The sequence below is a fragment of the Bubalus bubalis genome, chromosome 18 (assembly GCF_019923935.1).
Source record: "Bubalus bubalis isolate 160015118507 breed Murrah chromosome 18, NDDB_SH_1, whole genome shotgun sequence".
NCBI lineage: Eukaryota > Metazoa > Chordata > Mammalia > Artiodactyla > Bovidae > Bubalus > Bubalus bubalis.
Genome location: NC_059174.1, coordinates 15,010,814 through 15,034,301, shown reverse-complemented (window position 1 = coordinate 15,034,301; position 23,488 = coordinate 15,010,814). Strand labels below are relative to the sequence as shown.

Here is a 23,488-nt window from a genome sequence, read left to right as displayed (position 1 = left end):
GTCGCTCAGTCGTGTCCGACTCTTTGCGACCCCATGGACTATACAGTCCATGGAATTCTACAGGCCAGAATACTGGAGTGGGTAGCCTTTCCTTCTTCTTCAGGAGATCTTCCCAACTCAGGGATCGAACCCTGGTCTCCTGCATTGCGGGCGGATTCTTTACCAGCTGAGCCACAAGGTAGTCCGTGGCTAGATGCATGGCAAACATTTTCTGAACCTAAATCATGGGCAACAATCATCAGATGACTATGCGCCCAACCAGGCTGCTGATACCATCTAGATCTCTGACTAATTTTAAAGTTATTATATACCAAGTTAGAGACTTAGGCACTTGATCCAGATGCAAGGGGTGGAACTTGTGCATCTCGATGCTACGAACCAAATGTGAAAGGACATGGGACAATGGTGAAAGTCTAAACAGTCCCTAAAAAATTTGCCTGCAATGCAGTAAACCCAGGTTCCATCCCTGGGTAGGGAAGATCCCAAGGAAAAGGGAATGGCTGCCCATTCCAGTATTCTTGCCTGGAGAATCCCATAGACAGAGGAGCCTGGCAGGCTCCAGTCCCTAGGGTCGCCGAGTCCGACATGACTGAGCCACTAGGCTCAAATGCAGATTAGGAATTAGATGAATTCATTTCATTACATGTGGGGATGTGACCATGCCTTAAAAAATTATAGGTATACACACACACAGTATTTATAAACGAATGATTTCCCTTAAGACACTGTAAGTAGGGAGTATGGGGGAATACATTAAACAAAATCGGCAAAATGCAGCTAACCGTTGAACAGTTTAATACACTACTTTTGGTGAATGCTTGAAAATGCCCTAATAGAAAACACCATTCAAGTCCTACAACATGTTTTTCATCTTAAGCCCGGAGGGAACCAGACCCACAGGGTCCGCGGGCGGCATCTTTTAACTCTGAGGACGACCTCCGCGAGCCCGTAACAGACTTTCTCTACGGCGGGGCTGGAAGTGGACCGAAGGGGCGGGCGTGGGCCGCATCGGCTTCTTCATCCTTTCAGTACCCCCCAATAAATGCCTCTGGAGAGAGTTAATGTCCCTGAGAGCCCCATGAAGAGTTAGTTCTCCGGGTTTCTACTCTGGACCTCATCTGGCAGCCCATAGCCTCAATCTAGAAGAGTACCCAGCATGCTTCCTCACCACCCACGACCCCAACGGTCCCCTGCGCTCGCGGCGGGCTCTGCGCAGCGACGTCACGGAGCGCCGTGCGTCAGGTCAAAGTTTAGCCCCACCTCCGCTTCCTTACTGTCTCCGCCTGCGCTGCCGCCACCTCTGCCTCTGCTTGGGGCCCGGCTCCGCTCCTCCTCCTTCTCCGCCTTCTTTCCTGAGCGCTGCCCGGCCGGCCGCCATGGCGAACGTGGCCGACACGAAACTGTACGACATCCTGGGCGTCCCGCCTGGCGCCAGCGAGAACGAGCTGAAGAAGGTATTGGGGCGCGGGCCGGCTGGGCAAGGTGTGAGGGGCGCGGGCCTGCGCGACTGGGACGGCCAGGCCGCGCTGCGGAGCAGCCCGCGAGCCGGCGGCGGCCGGCCCAGGCTGGGGGCCGGCGGCGAGATCGGCCCGCGTCGTGCCGCGCACTCCGGCCTCGGCTGACCTTGGGCCGCCGTCCCCGCCCGCCCGCCCGCAGATGCAGCAAATAAAACCCACCTCTGCGCAAACACTACGAAAACGCTTCCTTCCTCCCTCCCCCGGCGAGCGCTGGAGGCCGGGCGCTCCCGGGAGGCAGCTGCCTGCCTGGCCTTGCTCATGCGGAGGTCACCACCCTGGAAAAACAGGTTGGACCAAGGCGCCCAGCGCATCCTAGCCCCAGGAGAGGAGTTGACCACGCCGCGGACGTCGGCGCCCGAGCTGCATCGGGACTGATTTGGGGCCTGGTGGAGGGGTCGAGGCCGCCCCCGCTGGCTGCTTGGGGAAGCTTAGGGATGTTTCCTGGGAGCCGCGGCTGGGGAGCTTCTCCCGGCTTCCTCCCTCGCCTGTCGACCCGGAGGTGGCGTGGGTCTGTGTTTGGGTGCATTGTTCTGTAGGCAGGTAACCCAGATGTTCTCTACCCGCTTCAGGAAGAAGCCATGGGTCCCAGCCAAACACCTGAGTGTACACTGACTAAAAATAAATAGAAGGCCTCATTATCGCTCTTTGCTGTGCTGCGACTCTTTCCTCGTAGGATTTCAAAGCATTTGAGACATTTAAGTCCCATAGCATCTTCACGGGGCTTAAGAGTATCCGGATTTGTAAGCTTAGAAAAATGAGAATGCTTCTTAGGCAGTGGGACGGATACAGTTCAGAGTAAAAGGACTTCCTGTTACCTTACCGGAAATGCTGTTCTCTATTACATAATTCATCTATCTGTGAATGAACGCTTAAATGGTTTATAGCTCAGTCACCCAAATGTATGCAGCTTCGCGAAGACTGAAGTCACTCCAATTGAGACCACAGTCATTTCAGCGTATGAAAATAAACATGACATAGGAGATTGTCTTGACTTTTTCCTGATACTACAATTAGAGGAGCCATCATGAGCCTGGATTCTTACCTTAGCTTAATTTTTTAGAGTTTGTTGGAGTCTTCTTGGTGTGGTTACTGGCCATCAAAGACGTTTGACAATAGTAAAAATATGGGGTGTTTCAGTGTTTTGTTTTTCTCTGTGGTTTTGTTTTATTGTTTGCGTCTGTCTTCAGTATAATGTATTTTCTAATGTAACTACTGTTTACTTTGTTATTATTGAGTAAATGGTGCCAATGGAAGTATTGCTTCTCATAAATTTGGATGTTAAAGTTAGTACTCAGCAGGTCTTTAAACTGGTCTTTATATGTAACCTTATTTTTTTTAATCTTTTATTGAAGGCATACAGAAAGTTAGCCAAAGAATACCATCCTGATAAGAATCCAAATGCTGGTGACAAAGTAAGTTATTTGAGACTTTTTTCCCCCTGAGATTTTTGTTTTAAACTTAAATTGCCCTTTTTGGACAAAAAGGGAATGTTGTAAGGAAAGTCCACTTATGCCCATAGAGCCACATTTTTATGTTAATATTTTGGACTTTATAATAGGGATACTAACATTCTGGGTAGTGGTAGTTGGTAAATAGGACCACCTGTAACTTTTCTTAGAATTAAATGAATTCTAGATTCCTGTAGCCTTTCCCTAGTCCTTTATTTGAAAATCCAACTGTTTTCCTTTTTTCCTTTTTGTTCATAGTTCAAAGAAATAAGTTTTGCATATGAAGTACTATCAAATCCTGAGAAGCGCGAACTATATGACAGATATGGAGAACAAGGTCTTCGGGAAGGTAGCGGTGGAGGTGGTGGCATGGATGATATTTTCTCTCACATCTTTGGTGGAGGATTATTTAGCTTCATGGGTAATCAGAGCAGAAGTCGAAATGGCAGAAGAAGAGGAGAAGACATGATGCATCCACTCAAGTGAATATCTCTTTTTTTCTTTAAAAATACTAAGCACTTTCTTTCCAAGTAGAAGTATTCAGTACAGGAGAGGAAAAGTATCAAAAAATATTTTGTCTTTAATCAGAAAAAAAAATCTTCCATTTGCCATACTGTCCTCATAGGCTGACTAAGTTGAATTTAATAACCTGGGTGTTGGTATTTGGTGACAGATCTTAAAGGATGGTTGGTGTTTTTACAGAGTGGGAAGGTGGTTTTGGTATATGCTTCTGAGGCTTCTTGTTTTTAAAATTTCAATTAAGATTCTTTTCTCTGAAGTATTTAAACCTTCTGAGTTAGTTTTAATTTAAAAACTTACAAAGGGAGTGACCATCCGACTGGTTGGTTGACATGTTACAGTCACGTATTACTTGATCCTCAGTGTGAGCTCTCCTGAATTGATTTTCATGGAGCTTGCTGGCTTCAAGCCTGACATTAACCTGCCAACATATGAATGGTATCTTACCTTAGACTGTGAATCCAAGATAAAAATAGCTATTTTACTTTGCACATTCTGTGAAATCTTTTTATCTGTTAATTTTTCATGAACCAGTAATGGTTTTACTAACAAATGCATGACACTGAAGTTCAAGTGTGTATTTAAAATGTTTCATATTATCTAGTTTATACATTTGAGTAGATAAGGGGACCGTAAAGCATGATTTGTTAAATTTTTCATTACAGTGTTTCATTTTGGATGTCTTTATAATATTGCATTCTGTGATTTATTTATTCATTCCCTTTCTATAGGATGTTAACCAGTTTTTTCCCTGTAATGAATAGTGCTGCTGTATCTTTATATACAGCTTTGTCTCTCATTGGTGGGGATTCCTGAGGTGTCAGTGTTTTGAGGCTGATAAATAATACAACTATATTGTCTTTAGAGGATGTGTCAGTTTAGCCCCACTGGTGGAGAGTGCCAGCTTCACTAGACCATTACCCGCATTTTCCTTTCTTTGCCATGTTTATTGAAATAACGATTTTTCTTGCTGACCTCTTATGTAGTAGTGTTGCATACTAACTGTGATTTAATATGTAAGGCAAAGAAGACCTGCCTATCATGTAAATGGTTAAAGGTTCTTAGGAGGAGGAAGATAAAAGGCTGATGGAACCAAGTACTTTGGTCTAAGGTCTAGATATGCTGTAGTTTAGAAGTGTTGGTAATGTTTTGACCTTAAGTGCTTTATTCTTACACTATTTAGAATGTACAAAAATTTTAGCTTCGAATGCTGCAAAATAATGTAGGTGCTTTGCCAGGTAGTTTTAACTTTTTTGTTCCTTTATTTAATTTTTTAAAAAATATTTTTGTTCCTTTGTTTTAAAGTAAATTGAGCGACTTCACTTTCACTTTACTACTAAAGAAGATTTTAAAACACTATGAGAAGGGTAAAACCAAGTTAAATGCAAGCTGTTTCCAAGTTATAAATGAATATTTTTGAGACTTTGATATAAATAGATTTTTTTTTTTTTGAGGTTTATTTGAAAATGAATGGTCCTGCAGTTCAAATATGTTGTGTAAATAAAAGCAAGTTGGGGTTTATCAGTTGGGATTTGTAATAGGCTTTTTATCTGGACCATTTGGGGGTCATGGACCCCTTTGGAATTTTTGTAAAAGTTGCTCAAATTTTGCTTATAATTCTCTGGGTTTTTCAGACATTGAAAGCTTATAGGCTTTCTATTTGGAAACCTATTCTCTATTACAGTATAATAAAGCCAATTTTTTTTTTTTTTTTTTTAAGAGATACCCAATCTGAGCGTCTCCCAGAAATTGTAATATAACTTTGTAGCCTTTCTGAATTGTCCTTGAAGGAGACAGAGGCTTACAGTACAGCATGGACTCCGGAGCTAGACTGCCTGTGTGATCTGGGGCCAAGTTACCTAACCTCTCTGTGCCTCAGTTTTGTCCTCTAAAATGAGGATAATAATTTTGCTTCATTCAAAGGGTTGGATTAGGTGAAGGTTTTGTCTAAGGCTAGAAGAAGGTGTGATGTTTTGAATTTATGTAGTTATCAGCTTTATCAGAAAATACAGCACAATCAATTATTGGCTTGATCCTTTACATTCTGGCTTTAAGTATTTATAGCCATAAACAATTTGAGCTACAAAATAAAATCTCACTCAGTTGACTTAATGTAAGATGTTCTTGAATTCTTTGTTTAAAAGGTTACAGTGAAATTAGCTGTAGCAGCTAATCCTTTCTTGTATTTAAGACAACTTGGCAAAATTTGGATCTAATTCTTTTCTTCACAGAGTATCTTTAGAAGACCTGTATAATGGCAAGACAACCAAACTACAGCTTAGCAAGAATGTACTCTGTAGTGCATGCAGTGGGTGAGTGTGTTTCCTGGTTATGAAATAAATTTCATCTGTTGTTTGAGTCATGTGTTGAGTCTATATCAAATAAAAATTATTCATGATTTCAAACTGACTACCCAACCCAGAACAGTTTCTGATACCTCTGAAAGTTGGTTAAAATTCCAGTCTTTGGGGGTTGAAGATGGAGGTAAAAAGCACAATTCCCATTTTTCATGACCTAGCGGGGGAAAAGTCTAATTTATACTTTTGCTTGCTTTAGCCAAGGTGGGAAGTCTGGAGCTGTTCAGAAGTGTAGTGCTTGTCGGGGTCGAGGTGTCCGCATCATGATCAGACAGCTGGCTCCAGGGATGGTGCAGCAGATGCAGTCTGTGTGTTCCGACTGTAATGGAGAAGGTACGCATGCCGGTGCTTCTCTGCCTTTCTGTTGGAATGGATTGGGGATGCAGAAATTGGAGAGGCTTACAGATTTTCTTTTTCAACGTGTTTTTATATTCATAGTATTGTAAAAGGTAGAGAGTTATTTTTAAAAATGCAAAAATATTATTTCCTTTTGCATAGGCCCAGTGAACACTGATAAACAGTAAATTTATATTATGTTGAGTGGAATGTTAGTCTTTTTCCAAAAAGATGGGCAAAGTTTTTTGTCCTTTTGTATTTTTTTGTTGTTGTTTACTTATCCTTTATGTATTAAAAGGTAAAAGGGAGATAGCAAATTGTTTAGTTCTCATTCTGATAAGTAGAGGATTTTACTGTAAACTTTAGTTAGCTTTTGAGGATAGATCGTTATAATTGAAGCTTATTTTACAGAAGTAAATATTTTAGGGTTTTGTAGGTTAATGGTTTTTGAAACTACTACTCTTCTACCCTTTTAGCACTTTTATAGCCACAGATAATATGTAAATAAGTGGGCATGACTGTCTTCTGGATAAACAGTATTTACACAAACAGAGGCGTGCCCAGTTTGGCCTGTGAGCCTTAGTTTGCCAGCCCTGTTCTAGAGCGGTGCTGTCCAAAAGGATTTCTCTGTGCTGGAAGGTTCTGTGTGTGTAATGGCTACTGTAGTCGCCACTAGCCACCAGGGTGTGGCTGAGGAGCTGAGCTTTTAATTATTTTAAACTTAAATAACCTCAGGTGGCTAATGGCTGCTATATTGGACAGTTCTAGAACACCCTTTTCCAAATTGCTTCTGAAAGTGACAAGATAATTTTGAGAAGCCACATATCATAGTTCCCTCCTGAAGAGTCTTAGTGCATTTTACCCTATTAAAGTTGCTGACATTTCCCAGTCAAGAAATTGGAGTTGACTAAAATCTTTTCCCATGTGCCATTACCATTTTAAGGAACTGGTGCTTTGCAGAACATACCTTGCAGAAGCAGTGTTCCTAAAGTCATTTATATGTCACCTAAGCATTTAAGTGTGCCAATAATCAGACATTAGAAATTGATGGTATTTTTTTCATGATAATACTATTGTATGACTTCAGTTTTATTTTCTTATACCACTGATCAAATATTTCAGAATACATGGAAGAAAAAACTGTTGGAGTCATAAAGGATGTTTAAATTTTTATTTGGGTTGTCGCTCCATTGTTAAATTTAAATGAAACTAAAACAAAAAATGAAGCATTTGTAGAAGTTCTAGTGTCTGACCACCCATTTTGTTTGCTTGATCCTCAGGCTTTGTTTTAACTTTAGGAAGTAATATCAGGAGGTAAGATAATGTTATTTAAGATATTTTATACTCTGGAATAGAGTAGCTGGGTCCTTTAGGTAATCTGCAGTAAGATGTGAGTTTTGTTCCTAAGAATGTTCATGAAAACTTCAGGTAGCAGTTAAAGAAGTACAGGAAATTTATTTAGCGAATAAAGGTGTTATCAGGACCTGTCTTACTTAAGAGTGCAATATAGTACCCTTGCTGAAAGTTTGAATGACCTCTTTTTCCAGGAGAGGTAATTAATGAAAAGGACCGCTGTAAAAAATGTGAAGGGAAGAAAGTGATTAAAGAAGTCAAGATTCTTGAAGTCCATGTAGACAAAGGCATGAAACATGGACAGAGAATTACATTTACTGGGGAAGCAGACCAGGCCCCAGGAGTGGAACCAGGAGACATTGTTCTTTTGCTACAAGAAAAAGAACATGAGGTAATTTCCTTTTTGTTTTCTTTTTGCCTCAGAAGATCAGATATGGGTCTTGTATGCATGATACAGGTTGGTGATGGTTTTGTTGCTAAATCATGTCCGACTCTTGCGACCATGTGGACTGTAGCCCCCCAGGCCTTTCTGTCCATGGGATTCTCCAGGCAAGAATACTGGAGTGGATTGCCATTTTCTTCCCCAGGGGATCTTCCCAACCCAGGAATCCAACCCGGATCACCTGCATTGCGGGCAGATTCTTTACCTACTGAGCTATGAAGGAAGCCCAAGATACAGGTTAGATCAGTTTGAGTTCCCTGAAGAAGGATTGAATATAGATGAAGTTGTTACATGGTTTGGCTGAGTTCATAAGAACTGACTTGTTTAGTAGACCAGCAAGACAGGTGCTGTCAGAAGCATGGTAGGAGCTGACCTTGGTCCCAGCTCTGCCGTTGACTGGCACTGTAACCTTAAGTAATCCTGCTGTGTCTGTTCCCCCGTTTCCTTGTTTATGAAGATAAGGCATTGGACCAGATAATGTAGGCAGCTTAGTTTTCCCTGTGAGCTCCTTCGATGGTTGGTGAGTTGGTGATGGTGTCAGTCTTCAGTACTGCTTTGTTGATTTGTTTTACATACTGGGTATCCATGTGAGCTTTTCTTGAAAAAAAAGTTCTTCAGTTTTAAAAACATTGCATTTTAAATTTCTCGTTCTCTTTTTGGGGGTAGGGGAGGGCAGGGGCGTCTTGTGGCTTGTGGGAGCTTAGTTCCTTGACCAGGAGTTGAACCTGTGCCCACAGCAGTGGAAGTGCTGAATCCTAACCACATGACTGCCAGGGAACTCCCTGTTTTTAAATTTCTGACTGACTCAGTATTGTATCTGTTAATGAAGGGTCTTCAACCCCTGGACCTTGAGTGGAGCTTTATATGCTGCTCCCTCTCATTCCCCATGCTTGCATTACTGCCTGAACATTGTTAGACCACCTCCACCCCACAGTCCAGGAAGAACTCACAAAACTGGTGCCCAGAAGTTTGGGGACTGCTGTGTTAATGTACATGGGAAAATGAACTGAGCTAACACTGTGGCCTGGAGTATGTTATTTTGATTATACCATTGCATCTGTATGTTTTACATGTGCAGTGGAGTATATTATAGACCTTTTCATTCATGAAGAACATGCGTGGAGCTTTGGTGCCCACTTAATTCTTGAATGGCTTCCCCGATGGCTCAGACGGTAAAGCGTCTGCCTGCAATGTGGGAGACCCGGGTTCGATTCCTGGGTCAGGAAGATCCCCTGGAGAAGGAAATGGCAGTCCACTCCAGCACTCTTGCCTGGAAAATCCCATGGACGGAGGAGCCTGGCAGGCTACAGTCCATGGGGTCACAAAGAGTCAGACACAACTGAGCAACTTCACTTTACTTCACTTAGTTCTTCAATATAGAAGCATTTGACAGAATCCTGGCTTTGTATTTGATTGCATTGCTATTTTGAGTTCCTTTGGAAGTCTAGATCACAAGTCAGCCACCTTTTTTAGTTCACAATAAAATTTTCTCCCATATAATGGTGATTTCTACAAATAAATTTTTAAAATTACTAAGAATCCAATAGAGAATAAAGCCGTATTGAGATGCAGATTCTGGGAATTTGATTCGATTCATTCCTTCACTAGACTGGCTTACTAGTGCACTAGCCTTTCTCAAGGAATGGTAGTCAAATTTATTGCCTCAGCAAATCTGTGAAAGTGAAAATCTATAAATTGCAATATATCTTGTCCTTTTGTGAGTATTGCCAAACCTACCAATGACAAGGGTCCCTAGATTGCTTTGGGTTTTTTTTAAGGAATAATTTCTAGAATTCCATCTTATGGGTTGAAATATTCTGTAAGTATATTGGGTTTTACAAAATAGAAATCACTGTTCTTAGAGACAAGAGACTTAAGTTCTGGCTCCCATGTACTACTAGTTTTGGTTTCCCTGGACTTGGCTTTGCATACTTAAAAACAAAACTCATCCCTCAGAAAGATAGTGTAGAATCAAATGAGATAAAGAATAACCTGCTCTTCTTTCTGGGAACTGTGAGGAGGCATTTGGAACTAAATCAACCTCTAAAATTATTGGCTACAGTGGAATTGCATGGAATTTCTAACAAATAGCAGATGCTGCTGCTAAGTCGCTTCAGTCGTGTCCGACTCTGTGCGACCCCATAGACGGCAGCCCACCAGGCTCCCCCGTCCCTGGGATTCTCCAGGCAAGAATATTGGAGTGGGTTGCCATTTTCTTCTCCAGTGCATGAAAGTGAAAAGTGAAAGTGAAGTCGCTCAGTCGTGTCCGACTCTTTGCGACCCCATGGACTGCAGCCCACCAGGCTCCTCCGTCCATGGGATTTTCCAGGCAAGAGTACTGGAGTGGGGTGATAGCAGATGCTACTGGTTGTCTAAAGTAGAAAATAGACGATGATAAAGGCTAGAATGGAAGTTCATCTAGTAAGAGGTCAAAGATTTTTCCTTCTGGGTTTTATTGACTGACTGGTAACGTAAATTTGAGCCCAAAATGAGATTTAAGCATCTTGTTTAATTTATACCACTGAGAATATTCTTAACCCTCTTAAGAACAATTGACTAGTTTGAACTAGTTCATGAACAAGCTTGTATTTTGCTTGGGGCTTTTTGTTTAAAAATTCTCAACACTTGTAGGAATTGTGAGGCCATGAGATCAGGGTGGGTTCTGTAGCTTGAAACAGAATGTAAATCTTCTGATAAAAAAATAGTGCAATTTTGAGAGTAATGTGTATGCATGTGTATCATCTTTCAGTATAGGTGTGTGTTTGTTTTCAGTGATTTTGCTGTCATAATGAAGTTGTACAGCAAAGAACCACAGTGGTGGGTAACATTGGGTGATAACTAGTCTCTCTATTTTTCAGAAATTATTTCAGCTTTTAAGTGTTTTATTGTCTGGTTCTTGGTAATCTCATTAGTCTTGTTTTTCAAAAATTTCCTGGCCATGCTTGCCCGTTTATTTTCTGTTTGAATTTTAGCATCTAATTGTCTAATCTAACCACCCTTGCTGCTGGCCCCCTACCTCACAAGAATCAACCCTAATACCATTTTTTTAAATTAGTTTGAGTTCCTCTATCCAAGAACATAATATGTCTTCTTGCTCCTTCTAATATTGCTTCAACAAAATGATACTTGGTTAAGGATGGTTCTTGGAACAATAATATAATGAGATGTTCAGAAACACTTTCATTTTACAAATTTGCAAAAGCATTAAAAAGTCCTGCATTAAAGAAACCTTACTTAAATTAACTTTTCCTATGATTGTAAGAAAGACCTCAGTAAACTCAATGTAGGTAATATAAATTCAGTGGTTCTTAAGTTTTAGTATATGCTCTAATCCCCTGGAGGGCTTATTAAAATGACAGATTGCTGGGCCTCACCTTCATAGTTTCTGATGCAGTGGGTATTGGATGGTGCCCAAGAATGTTCATTCCTAACCAGTTTCCTGGTGCTGCTGAAGCTCCTGGTCCAGGACCAATTGTCAAGATAATGGTTTGAGATTAACTTTACTCGTAGGTAAGTTTAGGAGGATAATTTAGGGAAAGAGTCTATCTTTCAGATTTCCTTTCCTCTGAATTAACCAGCCAGCTTTATTCTTTGGAAGAGAGGCTATTGAAAAAAATCTAGGTGACTGTTCACTGCAGTTAATTTTATTTCAAGTTAAATTTCAAAAGTTAGTATAGAAATTTGAAAATTCTAAGAAGCAGAAGTTGTAAGTTGGGCATGTGTGAAATTGGATGTATTTTTTCCTGCATGTTGAATGCTCAGAAACATTTTTTAAAATGCTTGTTGAATAATCTTTGCATTACATAGTCCATAGGCTTATAGTGCATTAAATAAGCCAACTTCCGTTAGCATTTGGTTTGCATTCACCTAAGCAAGTTTTGTATCTTAGGTTAGGTAAAACTTGTTCATACTTAAATGAAGTGTGGGATTTGAGCCCTTTTACTGGTTGAGCTGTTTTAGTTGAGCTTGGGCCTTCCCCTTCCCCTCTTAGAATCATGTCTGGAGGAAATTCCAGGTGAACCTGTTCTACAGAATCCCACTGGGCCTTGTACACCTTTTCCCTCATGGTTCAGAAATGGGCCATAATTGTAAAATATACTTGGTTCTGTTTTTTAAGCTTCAGCTGTGCCTTATGAGCCATTGTATTCCCAATTCTAATTCTTTCGTGATCGAAGTTTCTAGCATATTACTTCTGAATAGCTAGATTTCCTTATATATATTGATACATTTAGGGAACTTAGGGATGGTGGCAATTTGACTTTTGCAGTAAATGGTAGAATTAAGGTTTTGAATTGATTCAAGTAACACAGCACAACAGAGCACGCCTCCATAGTTCCGCTATTTCTTGTTTGCTTCATTTGTAGGTGTTCCAGAGAGATGGGAATGATTTGCACATGACATATAAGATAGGACTTGTTGAAGCTCTTTGTGGGTTTCAGTTCACATTTAAGCACCTTGATGGACGTCAGATTGTGGTGAAATACCCCCCTGGCAAAGTAATTGAGCCAGGTAAATCTTGATTTTTGTCTGATCTAAGATTCTCTGTAATCTTCTACAGTGGGTGACTCTCAAAAAACATTTATTATTGAGCACTTTCTTGGGTAAAATTCTTAATATCTTCCCCTTTATTTACTCAAATAATAGGATGTGTTCGTGTAGTTCGAGGTGAAGGAATGCCACAATATCGTAATCCCTTTGAAAAAGGTGATCTTTACATAAAGTTTGATGTGCAGTTTCCTGAAAACAACTGGATCAACCCGGATAAACTTTCTGTAAGTATTAGGCAACAGATGACTTAAAGTTTAATGATAGTTGTTTCTTTGTCACTTACCATTTGTTTTGGGTGCTAAGATTAGATCACATAGTTTATTAATTTGAGTGATTGATGGTCTGGCCTCATTGCTTTTTAAAGTGGAAATAGCTGATGTGAAAGTTTATGGGGCCAAGTCGGGAATAGTGAAGGCATAAGCAGCCGGTATGAGGTGGGGGTAGGAGGAATGGGACTCTGGAGAGCAGGTCTCTTACCCCAGCTTAGCATCTCCTGGTCGTTCATGCAGGAAGACATGTCTAATGTGAAGTTTTCCAGTGTTTAAATGTTAGCGATTAAATCTGTTTATTGTTTTCTAATCAATAGATGGGTTGCACAAAAGATGTCTAGATTTGGTCTGTGGGTCATCCATTTGTGATCTCTGGCTTGAAGGGCAAAGATTTTAACTGTCAAACATACACCTTGGATTGTATCAAAAGGGAAATTGATAGTAGATAATAATCTTCAAGCTAATCTTATTTTTGTTCATTTTAATGAAGGAATTAGAAGATCTTCTGCCATCTAGACCAGAAGTTCCAAATATTATTGGAGACACTGAGGAGGTAGAGCTTCAAGAATTTGATAGCACTCGGGGCTCAGGAGGCGGCCAGAGGCGTGAAGCCTATAATGATAGCTCTGATGAAGAAAGCAGCAGCCATCATGGACCAGGAGTGCAGTGTGCCCATCAGTAAACTGCACAGATTGCACAGGTGGCTTTTCTTTCCACATTGGCCTGGTTTGTTTTCTGCAATCCAGCTGGAGGGTCTGGTCAGCCCAGATGAACTGATGGACATCTGTTGGTCTATGTGTAACTTTTAAAATTGGTATAGTATCTACAGAGTGTATAATTTAAACTAACCACAAAGCTTTACATCTTCATTTCGACTGTTCTATAGCAGAATAAAGCACTTGAAAGGAAACAAGACTCCCTTTCACACATGGGTTATAAGTTTCAGTCCTGATATCTGTGCTTGATTTTTATCAGTTTTGTGTAGATTTTATGTTTCATATTTTAAATTCAATTCCCACATTGTAAAGTTTGTGTACAGTTTGTCCTGAAGCTTTGTGTTTGGCTGCACCTGCATAAGCTGCTACAAATAGAATAAAGAATCTCATAGCCTGTGTCTATCACTTAGATGCATGGGAAAATGGGCTTTGCACACAATGGGTTTGGAGCTGACTGGGAACAATGGAAAAAATATCATTAGCTGAGCTGTGGTTGTAAAGTTTTGGGTGGGGTCAGGGGGTGTTTCTTTTTCTTTCTTTCTTTCTCCCCTGCCCCCACCTGTTTTTTTTTTTTTGGGTTTTTTGTTTTTTTTTTTTTACCATCTTGTGAAAGGTTTCTGGAACTGAATAATAAAAAGCAGTTGGTGTAAATTACTCTTTGTCTCACATTTTTAGAAAGAAGAACATATTTTGAACTGTAAAATCTTTCCTTAAGGACATAATTTGAACTGTAAAATCTATCCTTAAACTGGAGAATGTATCCTAGTTCTGGTTCTTAAACAGTATTTAAAAACCCATTGGCCTGAAGCTTAAGCCTCAGGCTCATGCCCATTTTATAGTTTCAAAAGACAAGAGAAAGTTTGATATATTGGTAGAAACGGGCTTTATTGGCTTCAATTAATGCTTTGTAGAGTCAAGGACATCTAAGTTATGTAACTCATGATCCTGAGTACTGGGGCCAAGTTAACCTGGCCTCTGTATTTCCACACCCAACTCTGTTTAAAAAAATAAGGTAACAGCAAATCAGTATTTAGAACCATGTCTGCATAGAACCTGTTAAAATGCTCTGTTTTCATTAAATGTTAAGTTAAAGATTCTCTTGTCTCCATTAAGTTGAATATTTGAGACTGGGGGAAGCATTGATTACTACTATTCTTTTACAGAAAGGTAAGACTCTTAGGCTGGTATGAGAAAAATCAGGTAAAACTGCTATGAAAAGGATATACTGCTTTTTCATTTTCTGTTATCTTCTTTTCATTCCCAGAGTAGATATTTTTAGAACACACTTATTTTAGGGAAAAAATAGATCAGTTGTAGATACGTTTGTAAAAGACAAATGGGAGAAAACTGAAAATTAAAAATTTTAAATATATTATGCCATCCCTGAGCCTATTTGTAGTACTTGTAGTCTATTTGTAGGTCTTCTAGAACCTGGGGAAAAAAAAAGGTCCTTACATTAATCAAGGCCTGTGAGGTTTAAATTATTGCCCTATCCACTCTACCTCCATTGTACAAAAACTTTCACAACCAGCCTGGGCAAGATGCAACAGCGTAGTAGTTTTGTATCCAAGGTTACTTCCCCCCGCAACACTTTAAGCAAAAGAAATGCAGTGGCAATACAAAGTTTGTAGCCTTTCCAATAAAGGTTTGTAAAACAGTTGTACAGTGTAGTCTTTCTTTCAGTTCTACCCAGATTTTTGAATTGCAGTAGTGAACTATGTGAAAGCCGCTACAGTTGTGTCCTACTCTTTTGTGACCCCATGGACTATACAGTCCACAGAATTCTCCAGGCCAGAAGACTGCAATGGGTAGTTGCCTTCACCAGGGGATCTTCCCAACCCAGGGACAGGACCCAGGTCTCCCGCATTGCAGGTAGATTTTTTACCAGCTGAGCCACTAGGGAAGCCCGAGAATACTCAAGGGGGTATCCTGTCCCTTCTCCAGCGAATCTTCCTGACCTAGCAATCGAACCAGGGTTTCCTGTATCACATGTGGATTCTTTACCAGCTGAGCTACGAGAGAAGTGAACCATGTAGAAGGGGAATAAAATCTTGTTAAGGTTATTTCGCTGAAGCTACTGGCTCTGTTATAGAGCATCTGTCTAAAGAATAAGCATGTATCATCAGTACAAAGAACCTTTTACAACAGCTTTATTGAAATACAATTCATACACCTTTAAATCTACTTTTTTAAAAAAAGTGCAGGGAATTCCCTGGCTGTTCAGTGGTTAGGACTCCATACTTCGAGTGTTGGGGTCTTGGCTTCAATACGTGGACTGGAAACAGATCCCTCAAGCCACATGGCCAAATAAAAGGTGTGCAATTCAGTGGTTTTTAGTGTATTCACAGAGATTTGCAACCATCACCACTGATTCCAGACCATTTTCATTACCCCAGGAAAGAAATCTTAAGTCTGTTAGTATTTGCTCCTCGTTCCATTCCCTGTCCCTTTGGTGCAATCTCTAGTTTCTAAGTATTTGCCTGTTTCAGACATTGTCTCCAAAAGGGAATAAGTAGTATGCAGCCATTTGTAACATGTTCATTTAGCATGTTACCAGTTGATCACCTTCATAGCATGTATCCATATTTCATTTTTATAGCAAAATAATACTCCATTGTATAAAATACCATGTTTGTTTACCCATCCATCAGTTGGTGAATGTTTGAATTTTTTCCATTTGGAATAATGCTTCTATGAACATTAACATACAGATTTTTGTGGGGGCATGTTTTTAAGTTCTTTTGCATAAATCTAGGAGTGTAATTAGTGGTTCACATGGTTTAATCTTTTGAAGATCTGTCAAACTTCCAAAAAGTATGCACCAGTTTACAATACAACAATATTTGAAGACTTCAGTTTTTCCATGTAATGACCAACATTTGCTATATTTTAGTATAGCTGTCCTAGTGGGTATGATTTGCATTTGCCTCATGATGTTATATTTTAAACATCATTTCATGTGCTTACGGACCATTTGTGTTTTGGGAGAAATGTCTATTCAAATCCTTTTCCCATACTTTATTCAATATGTTTTCTTATTTTCTAACATTTTTCTGTTCCAGGACCCCATATTACATTTAGTCATATCTGCATAGGCTCTGCTTGGCTGTAACAGTTCTCAGAGTTTCTTTATTTTTGATTGATGACTTAGAAAATCTTGAGGAATCGAGTATTTTATAGAATGAACAATGTAATATTAGTATTACATATGTAAAAGTTGATTCTAACAGTACGAGTTGCAGGAATGAATCAGTGGAATGCCTAAAAGAAAAACCTGTTTCTTATACTCAAAACACTCTGACAGTACCTGGAGTTAGACTCCACAGGTTAAGGGCTCAGGTCCCACAAGACTGCCTGGTCTTCAGACACTAATCACAGTTCCAGGTTGTCATTTGTACTGACCAAGCGGTTATAAATCAAGGGTACCCAGAACCCTCTCCTCAGTTCAATAATTTGCTAGAATGGCTCATAGAACTCAGGAGCACCTACCAGATTAGCGGCTTATTACAAGTGATAACAACTCAGGAACAGCCCAATGGAACAGGACATAATCTGTCCATTGACAACTGAACTGTCTCAGCCCTTCTCCCTTTCCCAGAGGTCTAGGGGCGAGATGGAAAGGTCCAAACTTCTTACCATATTGTTGGTTCCCTCTGGTAAGCAACCCCATCATTAACATAAACTCAGGAGTGATTGAAAAAGGCTTGTAATAAAAAGATGCTCCACTAACTCCTATTGGAAAACAAGGGTTTAGGGAGCTCTGCCAGGAACCAGGGATGAAAACCAAATACATTTTTCTTATTCTATCACAATATCACAGTGTTATTTTGTGAAACACAAAAGCTGCGTATTATAAACTCTATCAAGGCACATGTGTAAAAGTTATTTCTAATAGTTGTGCATGAATGAATCCGTGTGGTATTACTTTGGTAGAAACCTTGCTTCTATCATCTGCCAACTTTCTGCTGAGTTGTTCGATTCTAGTATAAATGAATGGTAATATCCATTGTTAACCCATACCCACATGGGAAAAAAACTATATCAACTAGAGTAGAGTGCTAAGCATCGTTTCTTTTGCCTTTAATTTTACAGACTCTATTTTCAAAGTTATTTAGGCCAACACCTTTGAGAACTGTTTCGTATGTTTGTGATACCGTTAAATTATGTGCTTGCCTTCCACGAACATTCTACATTCTATCCTAGGTGCCACCCCACCACCACCTCCTAAATGATTTTTAAAAACCTCCATACAGGGATACCCTGGTTGTCCAGTGGTTTTTAGGACTTCACTTTCACACTGAAGACATGAGTTCATTTCTTAGTTGGGGAACTAGGATCCTGCAAGCTGCATTGCATAGTCAAAAATAAATAAATTCTGGGTTCTTCCCTGGTGGTGCAGTGGTTTAGAATCCACCTTCCAAAGTGGGGGACATGGGTTTGATCCCTGGTCAGGGAACTATGGTTCCACATGCTGCAACTAGAGAGCTTGTATGCCACCACTAAGCCTCTAGAGCGCATGTGCCACAACAAAAGCGCGTGTGCTGCAACTATAGAAAGCCTGTGCCCTGCAACGGAGAGCCCACGTAGTGCAGCAAAGACCCAACAAAGTCAAAAAGTGTTAAAACCTGCATACATTAAAGGTCACTCTTTGTGCTGTGCAGTTCAGTATGTTTTGACAAATACATAGTGTCATGGATTTACTGTTACGCTATACTGAATTAAAAAATCCTCTGGACTTCACCTATTCGACTCTCCCCACTCCTGAACCCATGACAAACACCTACTGCTTTGCCTTTGCCAAAATTTTATAAAATTAGTCATATAGTATGTAAGCTTTTCAGTCTTTCACTTAACAATATGCTCTTAACATGTGTTCATATCTTTTTGTGACCTGATAGCTCATATTATTTTTTTGTTGGAGGATGATTGCTTTGCAATATTGTGGTGGTCTCTGCCTACATCAATACGAATCAGTGATAATTACATATATATACATGTATCTCCCGTCCCTCATGAGCCTTCCTCCTCTCCCCTAATCCACCCTTTAGGTCGTCACAGGGTGCCAGGCTGGGCTCCCTGTTACACAGCAGCTTCCTGCTAGTTGTCTGTTTTACACATAATGGTGTATATATGTCAATGCTACTTTCTCAGTTTGTTTTATTCTTACTATTGCTGAAAAAGGTTTCATTGTATGGATTGTATGGATGTATCAGTTTATTTATTCATTATCAGATATATGATTTGCAAATATTTTTCCCATTCCGTGGTTGTCTTCACTTTCTTGATAGTGTCTTTTGAATTTAACACAAAGTTTTAAATTTTTCATTAACTCCAGTTAATTTTTTCTTTTGTTACTTACATAAAATTTTCAACCAAAGTGTGTTAAAACTGTGTTTAACACTGGAGATGACCTTACCAAAGGTCATCTTCGTTGTGAAACAGTAGCTTCTTTTTTACATACAGCAGTCATCTGGCTCTGGCTGGGTGTATGTAAGACATTGTAGATCTTATTTGGTAATTGATAATTTATTTGGGAATCCACATGAAGGTACTGTTCAACAGTTACATCAATTAGGTCTTGAGTATTTTGCCCCAAGTACTGATTATACCCACTCATTTTCTTTGTTTTTCTTCTAGTTTTATTGAAATATAATTGACATACAGTACTGTATAAATATAAGGTATGACAACATAATGATTTGACTTTCATATGTTATGGAATGATTATTACAATAATTTTAGTGACCACCCATCATCTCATATAAATAAAAACAGTAAAGAAATGGACAAAATAATTTTTTCTTGTGATGAGAACTCTTAGAATTTACTCTCTAAACTTTTATGTAATGTGTAGCTGTGCTAATGACATTACATCCCTAGTACATTACAACCCTACTACTTATAACTGGAAGTGTGTACCTTCTGACTGTCTTCATCCAATCCTTTCTGCCCACACCTCTGCGTCTGGCAACCACAAATCTGATATCTTTGTCTATGAGTTTGTTTGGTTTTGAAGTATAATTGACTTGTAACACTATGTTAGTCCCTGGTATACAACATAGTAAGATGTTTCCATACATTTCAAAATGATCACCATGGTAAATCTAGTTGTCATGTGTCACCATACAAAGGTGTTACCACATTACCGTCTATTCCCCACATAGTGTATTCCCTTCACTGTACATTTCACATCTGTATTCATTTATTTTGTAACTGAAAGTTCATTACCTTCATCTCCTTCATGTATCTCTTTCATCTCCCAACCCCTTCCCCTTGGCAACCAGCTGTTTGTTCTCTGTATCTATGATTCTGTATCTGTTTAGTTATGTTTGTTCATTTGTTTCTTAGATTTCACATACAAGTGGTTGCTGTTGTTCAGTTGCTCAGTTGTGTCCGACTCTTTGCGACCCCATGAACGGCAGCTCACCAGGCTTCCTTGTCCTCCACCATCTCCTGGAGCTTGCTCAGACTCGTGCACTGAGTCAGTGATGCCATCCAACCATCTCATCCTCTGTCGTCCCCTTCTCCTCCCGCCTTCAATCTTTGCACATAGTGTATGATTCCACATGGAATCATACATTATGTCTTTTTCTGTCTGGCTTATTTCCCTTAGCATAATGCTCTCTAGGTCCATCCATGTTGTTGCAAATGGCAAGATTTCATCCCTTTTTGTGGCTGAGTAATATTTGTATATTTTAATACCTATATACATATATATTATATATATACCATATCTTTATTCATTAATATATATTCTATAGAATATGAATATATATATACCACATCTTTATCTATTCATCAATAGATAGGCACTTGGGTTGCTTCCATAGCTTAGCTATTATTTTTAAAATGTTAAATTAACATAGGGGTACATATATCTTTTCAATTTAGTGTTTTTGTTTTCTTTGGGAAAATTAATTGCTGGATCATGCATATGGTAGTTGTATGTTTATTTTTTTAAGAACTCTTCATACTGTTTTCCACAGTGGCTAGTAAACTTATTCATTTTTCTGCTTTTCTTTACTTATGCCACACATAGTAAGTTATCCATAAACCTAATCTTCCTTTTTTGGCTTACTAGCTCAGAAGTTTTTACAGTCTTTTATTGTTAAGTAAACAGAGTTTATATTAATATAAATAGCTGGAGTTTGATTACAAAAAGATGCATGTTTTCTAATAATAAACACTTCCTGGAATTCCCCGATGAGCTAGTGGCTAGCACTAGGCACCTTCACTGCCAGGGTCTGGGTTCGATCCCTGGTCAGGGAACTAAGATCCCATAAGCTGAGCAACTCGGCCAAAATAATAATAACAGTAAAAACTCCTGAAGTCTTGTGATTAATTCATCTCCAGTTGCAAAGGGATTTTAATAAATTCTGAAGCCCACATAATCTGATGCAGGCTTTTAGAGAATATTATTAGCATAATTCTTGTCTATAATTTCTGAAAGTTCAGTTAAATCTCTATCAAAGTGGGACAATTAGGTCAAGCTAAAGATGCTAGAAGACTTGACTTCTCAGCTATAGGAAGGAAAGTGCCTGAGAAAGCTCTTTAGCCAGGGTAGGTTAACCTTCCATCAATGATGTACTTTAGTCTGTGTGTGAACAGCTAATTCCTTCTTGTGATCCACAGATTATTGTCTTTTCTGTTAGGAATGCAGTACATAACCATTAAAAAAATCAGACCTTACAAAACTATGTGACTTAGGAAAATAAGTAATGCAGTGCTTCCATCCAATCCCGTGTTCATGAGACTACGAATACAAATGGAGTTGTCTTTATTCTTCAAGATTTTTAAAAATGCATATAGAACCAATTGTAATTCCCTGGTAGCTCAGCTGGTAGAGAATCCACCTTCAATGCGGAAGACCTGGGTTCTGATCCCTGAGGTGGGAAGATCCCCTGGAGAAGGGAACAGCAACCCACTACTCCAGTATTCTGGACTGAAGAATTCCGTGGGCTATACAGTCCATGGGGTTGCAAAGGGTTGGACACGACTGAGCAACTTCCACTTTCACTTTTTTCATAGAACCAAATCTCCCATCTTTAATCCTCCTCCCAGATGCAACCACTTTTTACCATTTTCTCATGTGTTTATATAGAAATCGGATATAACTTATTTTACAACTTTCCTTTGGTCTTATTCCTCCTTTGCTACATTTGCATGTAATACATAAAGATTTATGTTTTCTTTTTAATGATCTGAAAGTTCTATTGTTTGAACCTTTATTCATTTTCCTACTGATAGATAATGAGATTGTTTCCAATTATTTATTACAATGATATGCATAGGATCTTCATAAATATGACTTTGTGCATTTGTACACAATGCACAGATTATAAAGTTAAGCTTCTAATGCAAAGAACACTGGCACACAGTAGAACCTAAATAAATACTTACTGAATGAGAGGTGTGCCTCTGGATCTTCTGAACCATAAGATCTGAAGGATCTAAAATAATGACCTAAATCCCTGAATAGGAACTCCAAAAAATAATATATCCTTGTAGGAAGTAGATTTCATCTATAAAATATCTCAACTGACATCCTTTTGAAACTTACTACTACTCTTCTGTGTTTTTGATGGGCTTCCCTAGTAGCTCAGACGGTAAAGCATCTACCTACAATGTGGGAGACCCGGGTTCGATCCCTGGGTCAGGAAGATCCCCTGGAGAAGGAAACGGCAATCCACTCAAGTATTCATGCCTGGAAAATCCCATGGACTGGGGAGCCTGGTGGGCCTGGTGGGCTACAATCCATGGGGTCTCAAAGAGTCGGACACGACTGAGCGACTTCTCTGTGTGTGTGTGTGTGTGTGTGTGTGTTAGTCGTACAGTGTTACACACTATCAATTTCTCAAATGCTTCACCACCAAGGACCTTATGCTGAAATACTATTTTGCTTGCCAAATTAGTCATGATGACCTACATTTTTACTTTATTAAGGTGCAATTTTCCATCTTGAAGGTTATAATGTAACTCACAGTAAAACCAAATCTATAAAATATGAATACATATTTAAAAATGTCTACTTGAGAGGACACAAGATATAGTTAAGGAGAGAGCCTTCATAGACCACCTGCTGAGGCACGACAGGTACTCCTTCAAGGAAACATTCCACTAAAGACCGTCCAGTATGTCTTTAGCCTCAGGTACTAATCCCAGTGCCGTTGGGAACTGGACTTCCCATGTGGGTAACTGGTTTCAGCTGGATTCAAGTCTCTAAGGTTCTGGCCTTGCTCAGGCATCTGAAAGGTGGATTCTACAGAGCTCACCAAGAGGGTTGAGCTATTTCTTCAAAGGCACATCTCTTGTCCTCAAAAGCTGATCTCTGTCCTCAGTGCTCTTAATGACCAGGCTCTGCAGACAAGCCTATCAATACGGATGGCTGTGGCTGAACAGGGCAACATGGTGACACCCCGGTCCATTCACCTTCTCACCCTATCAATCCAGGAATGTCTTATGTAAAGCTCCTTAGGTTCTAAGTCCTCTCTCACTTGATCCTAGACATCAGTCCGTGGCTAAGTACCCAGAATGGTCATCCTAGGAAAGACAGGCAGTGTTGGATAGTCCCTGTATATCCCAACAGTCTAGAGATATCCACTATAATGACCTGCTTTGAATACTTCATTTCTTGTTATAAAAAAAAAAAAAGATTCAACTATTAGTTAGGCGCTTGTCTTAGCTGATTGCTATGGGGAAAGTTCGAGGATCAAGTATGAAGAAGCAGCGCTCCACTGGCCATCACTCCTTTAGAAGCCCTCTGACTCCTCATTTTGAGAATGGCTTTGGCCTCAAAAAGTTTGTTCACAGAGCTTCCTTGTTCTTCTTTGTATTTATTCACAGAGGACTATTGACTACACTTTTTCAACACAAGAGTCCTTAAATTATTTAACGTTTGGTCCATGTATAATCTTTAGAATGCCTTTGCCAATGGTATACATTTTTGTCTGACCAAGACATTTCAGAACAAGTTGATTAACTTT

General features: G+C 39.6%; 1 protein-coding gene across 1 annotated transcript; it reads left to right on the top strand.

Annotated features, from left to right (window-relative positions):
• Positions 1-1,263: 1,263 nt before the first annotated feature.
• Positions 1,264-13,903, top strand: DNAJA2 (DnaJ heat shock protein family (Hsp40) member A2). The gene is made up of 9 exons (XM_006062758.4): positions 1,264-1,454; positions 2,870-2,929; positions 3,224-3,447; positions 5,716-5,796; positions 6,041-6,174; positions 7,725-7,921; positions 12,337-12,481; positions 12,617-12,744; positions 13,280-13,903. Exons 1-9 carry the CDS (start codon positions 1,377-1,379, stop codon positions 13,469-13,471), a joined length of 1,239 nt encoding a protein of 412 aa, XP_006062820.1. The 5' UTR covers positions 1,264-1,376; the 3' UTR covers positions 13,472-13,903.
• Positions 13,904-23,488: the final 9,585 nt, after the last annotated feature.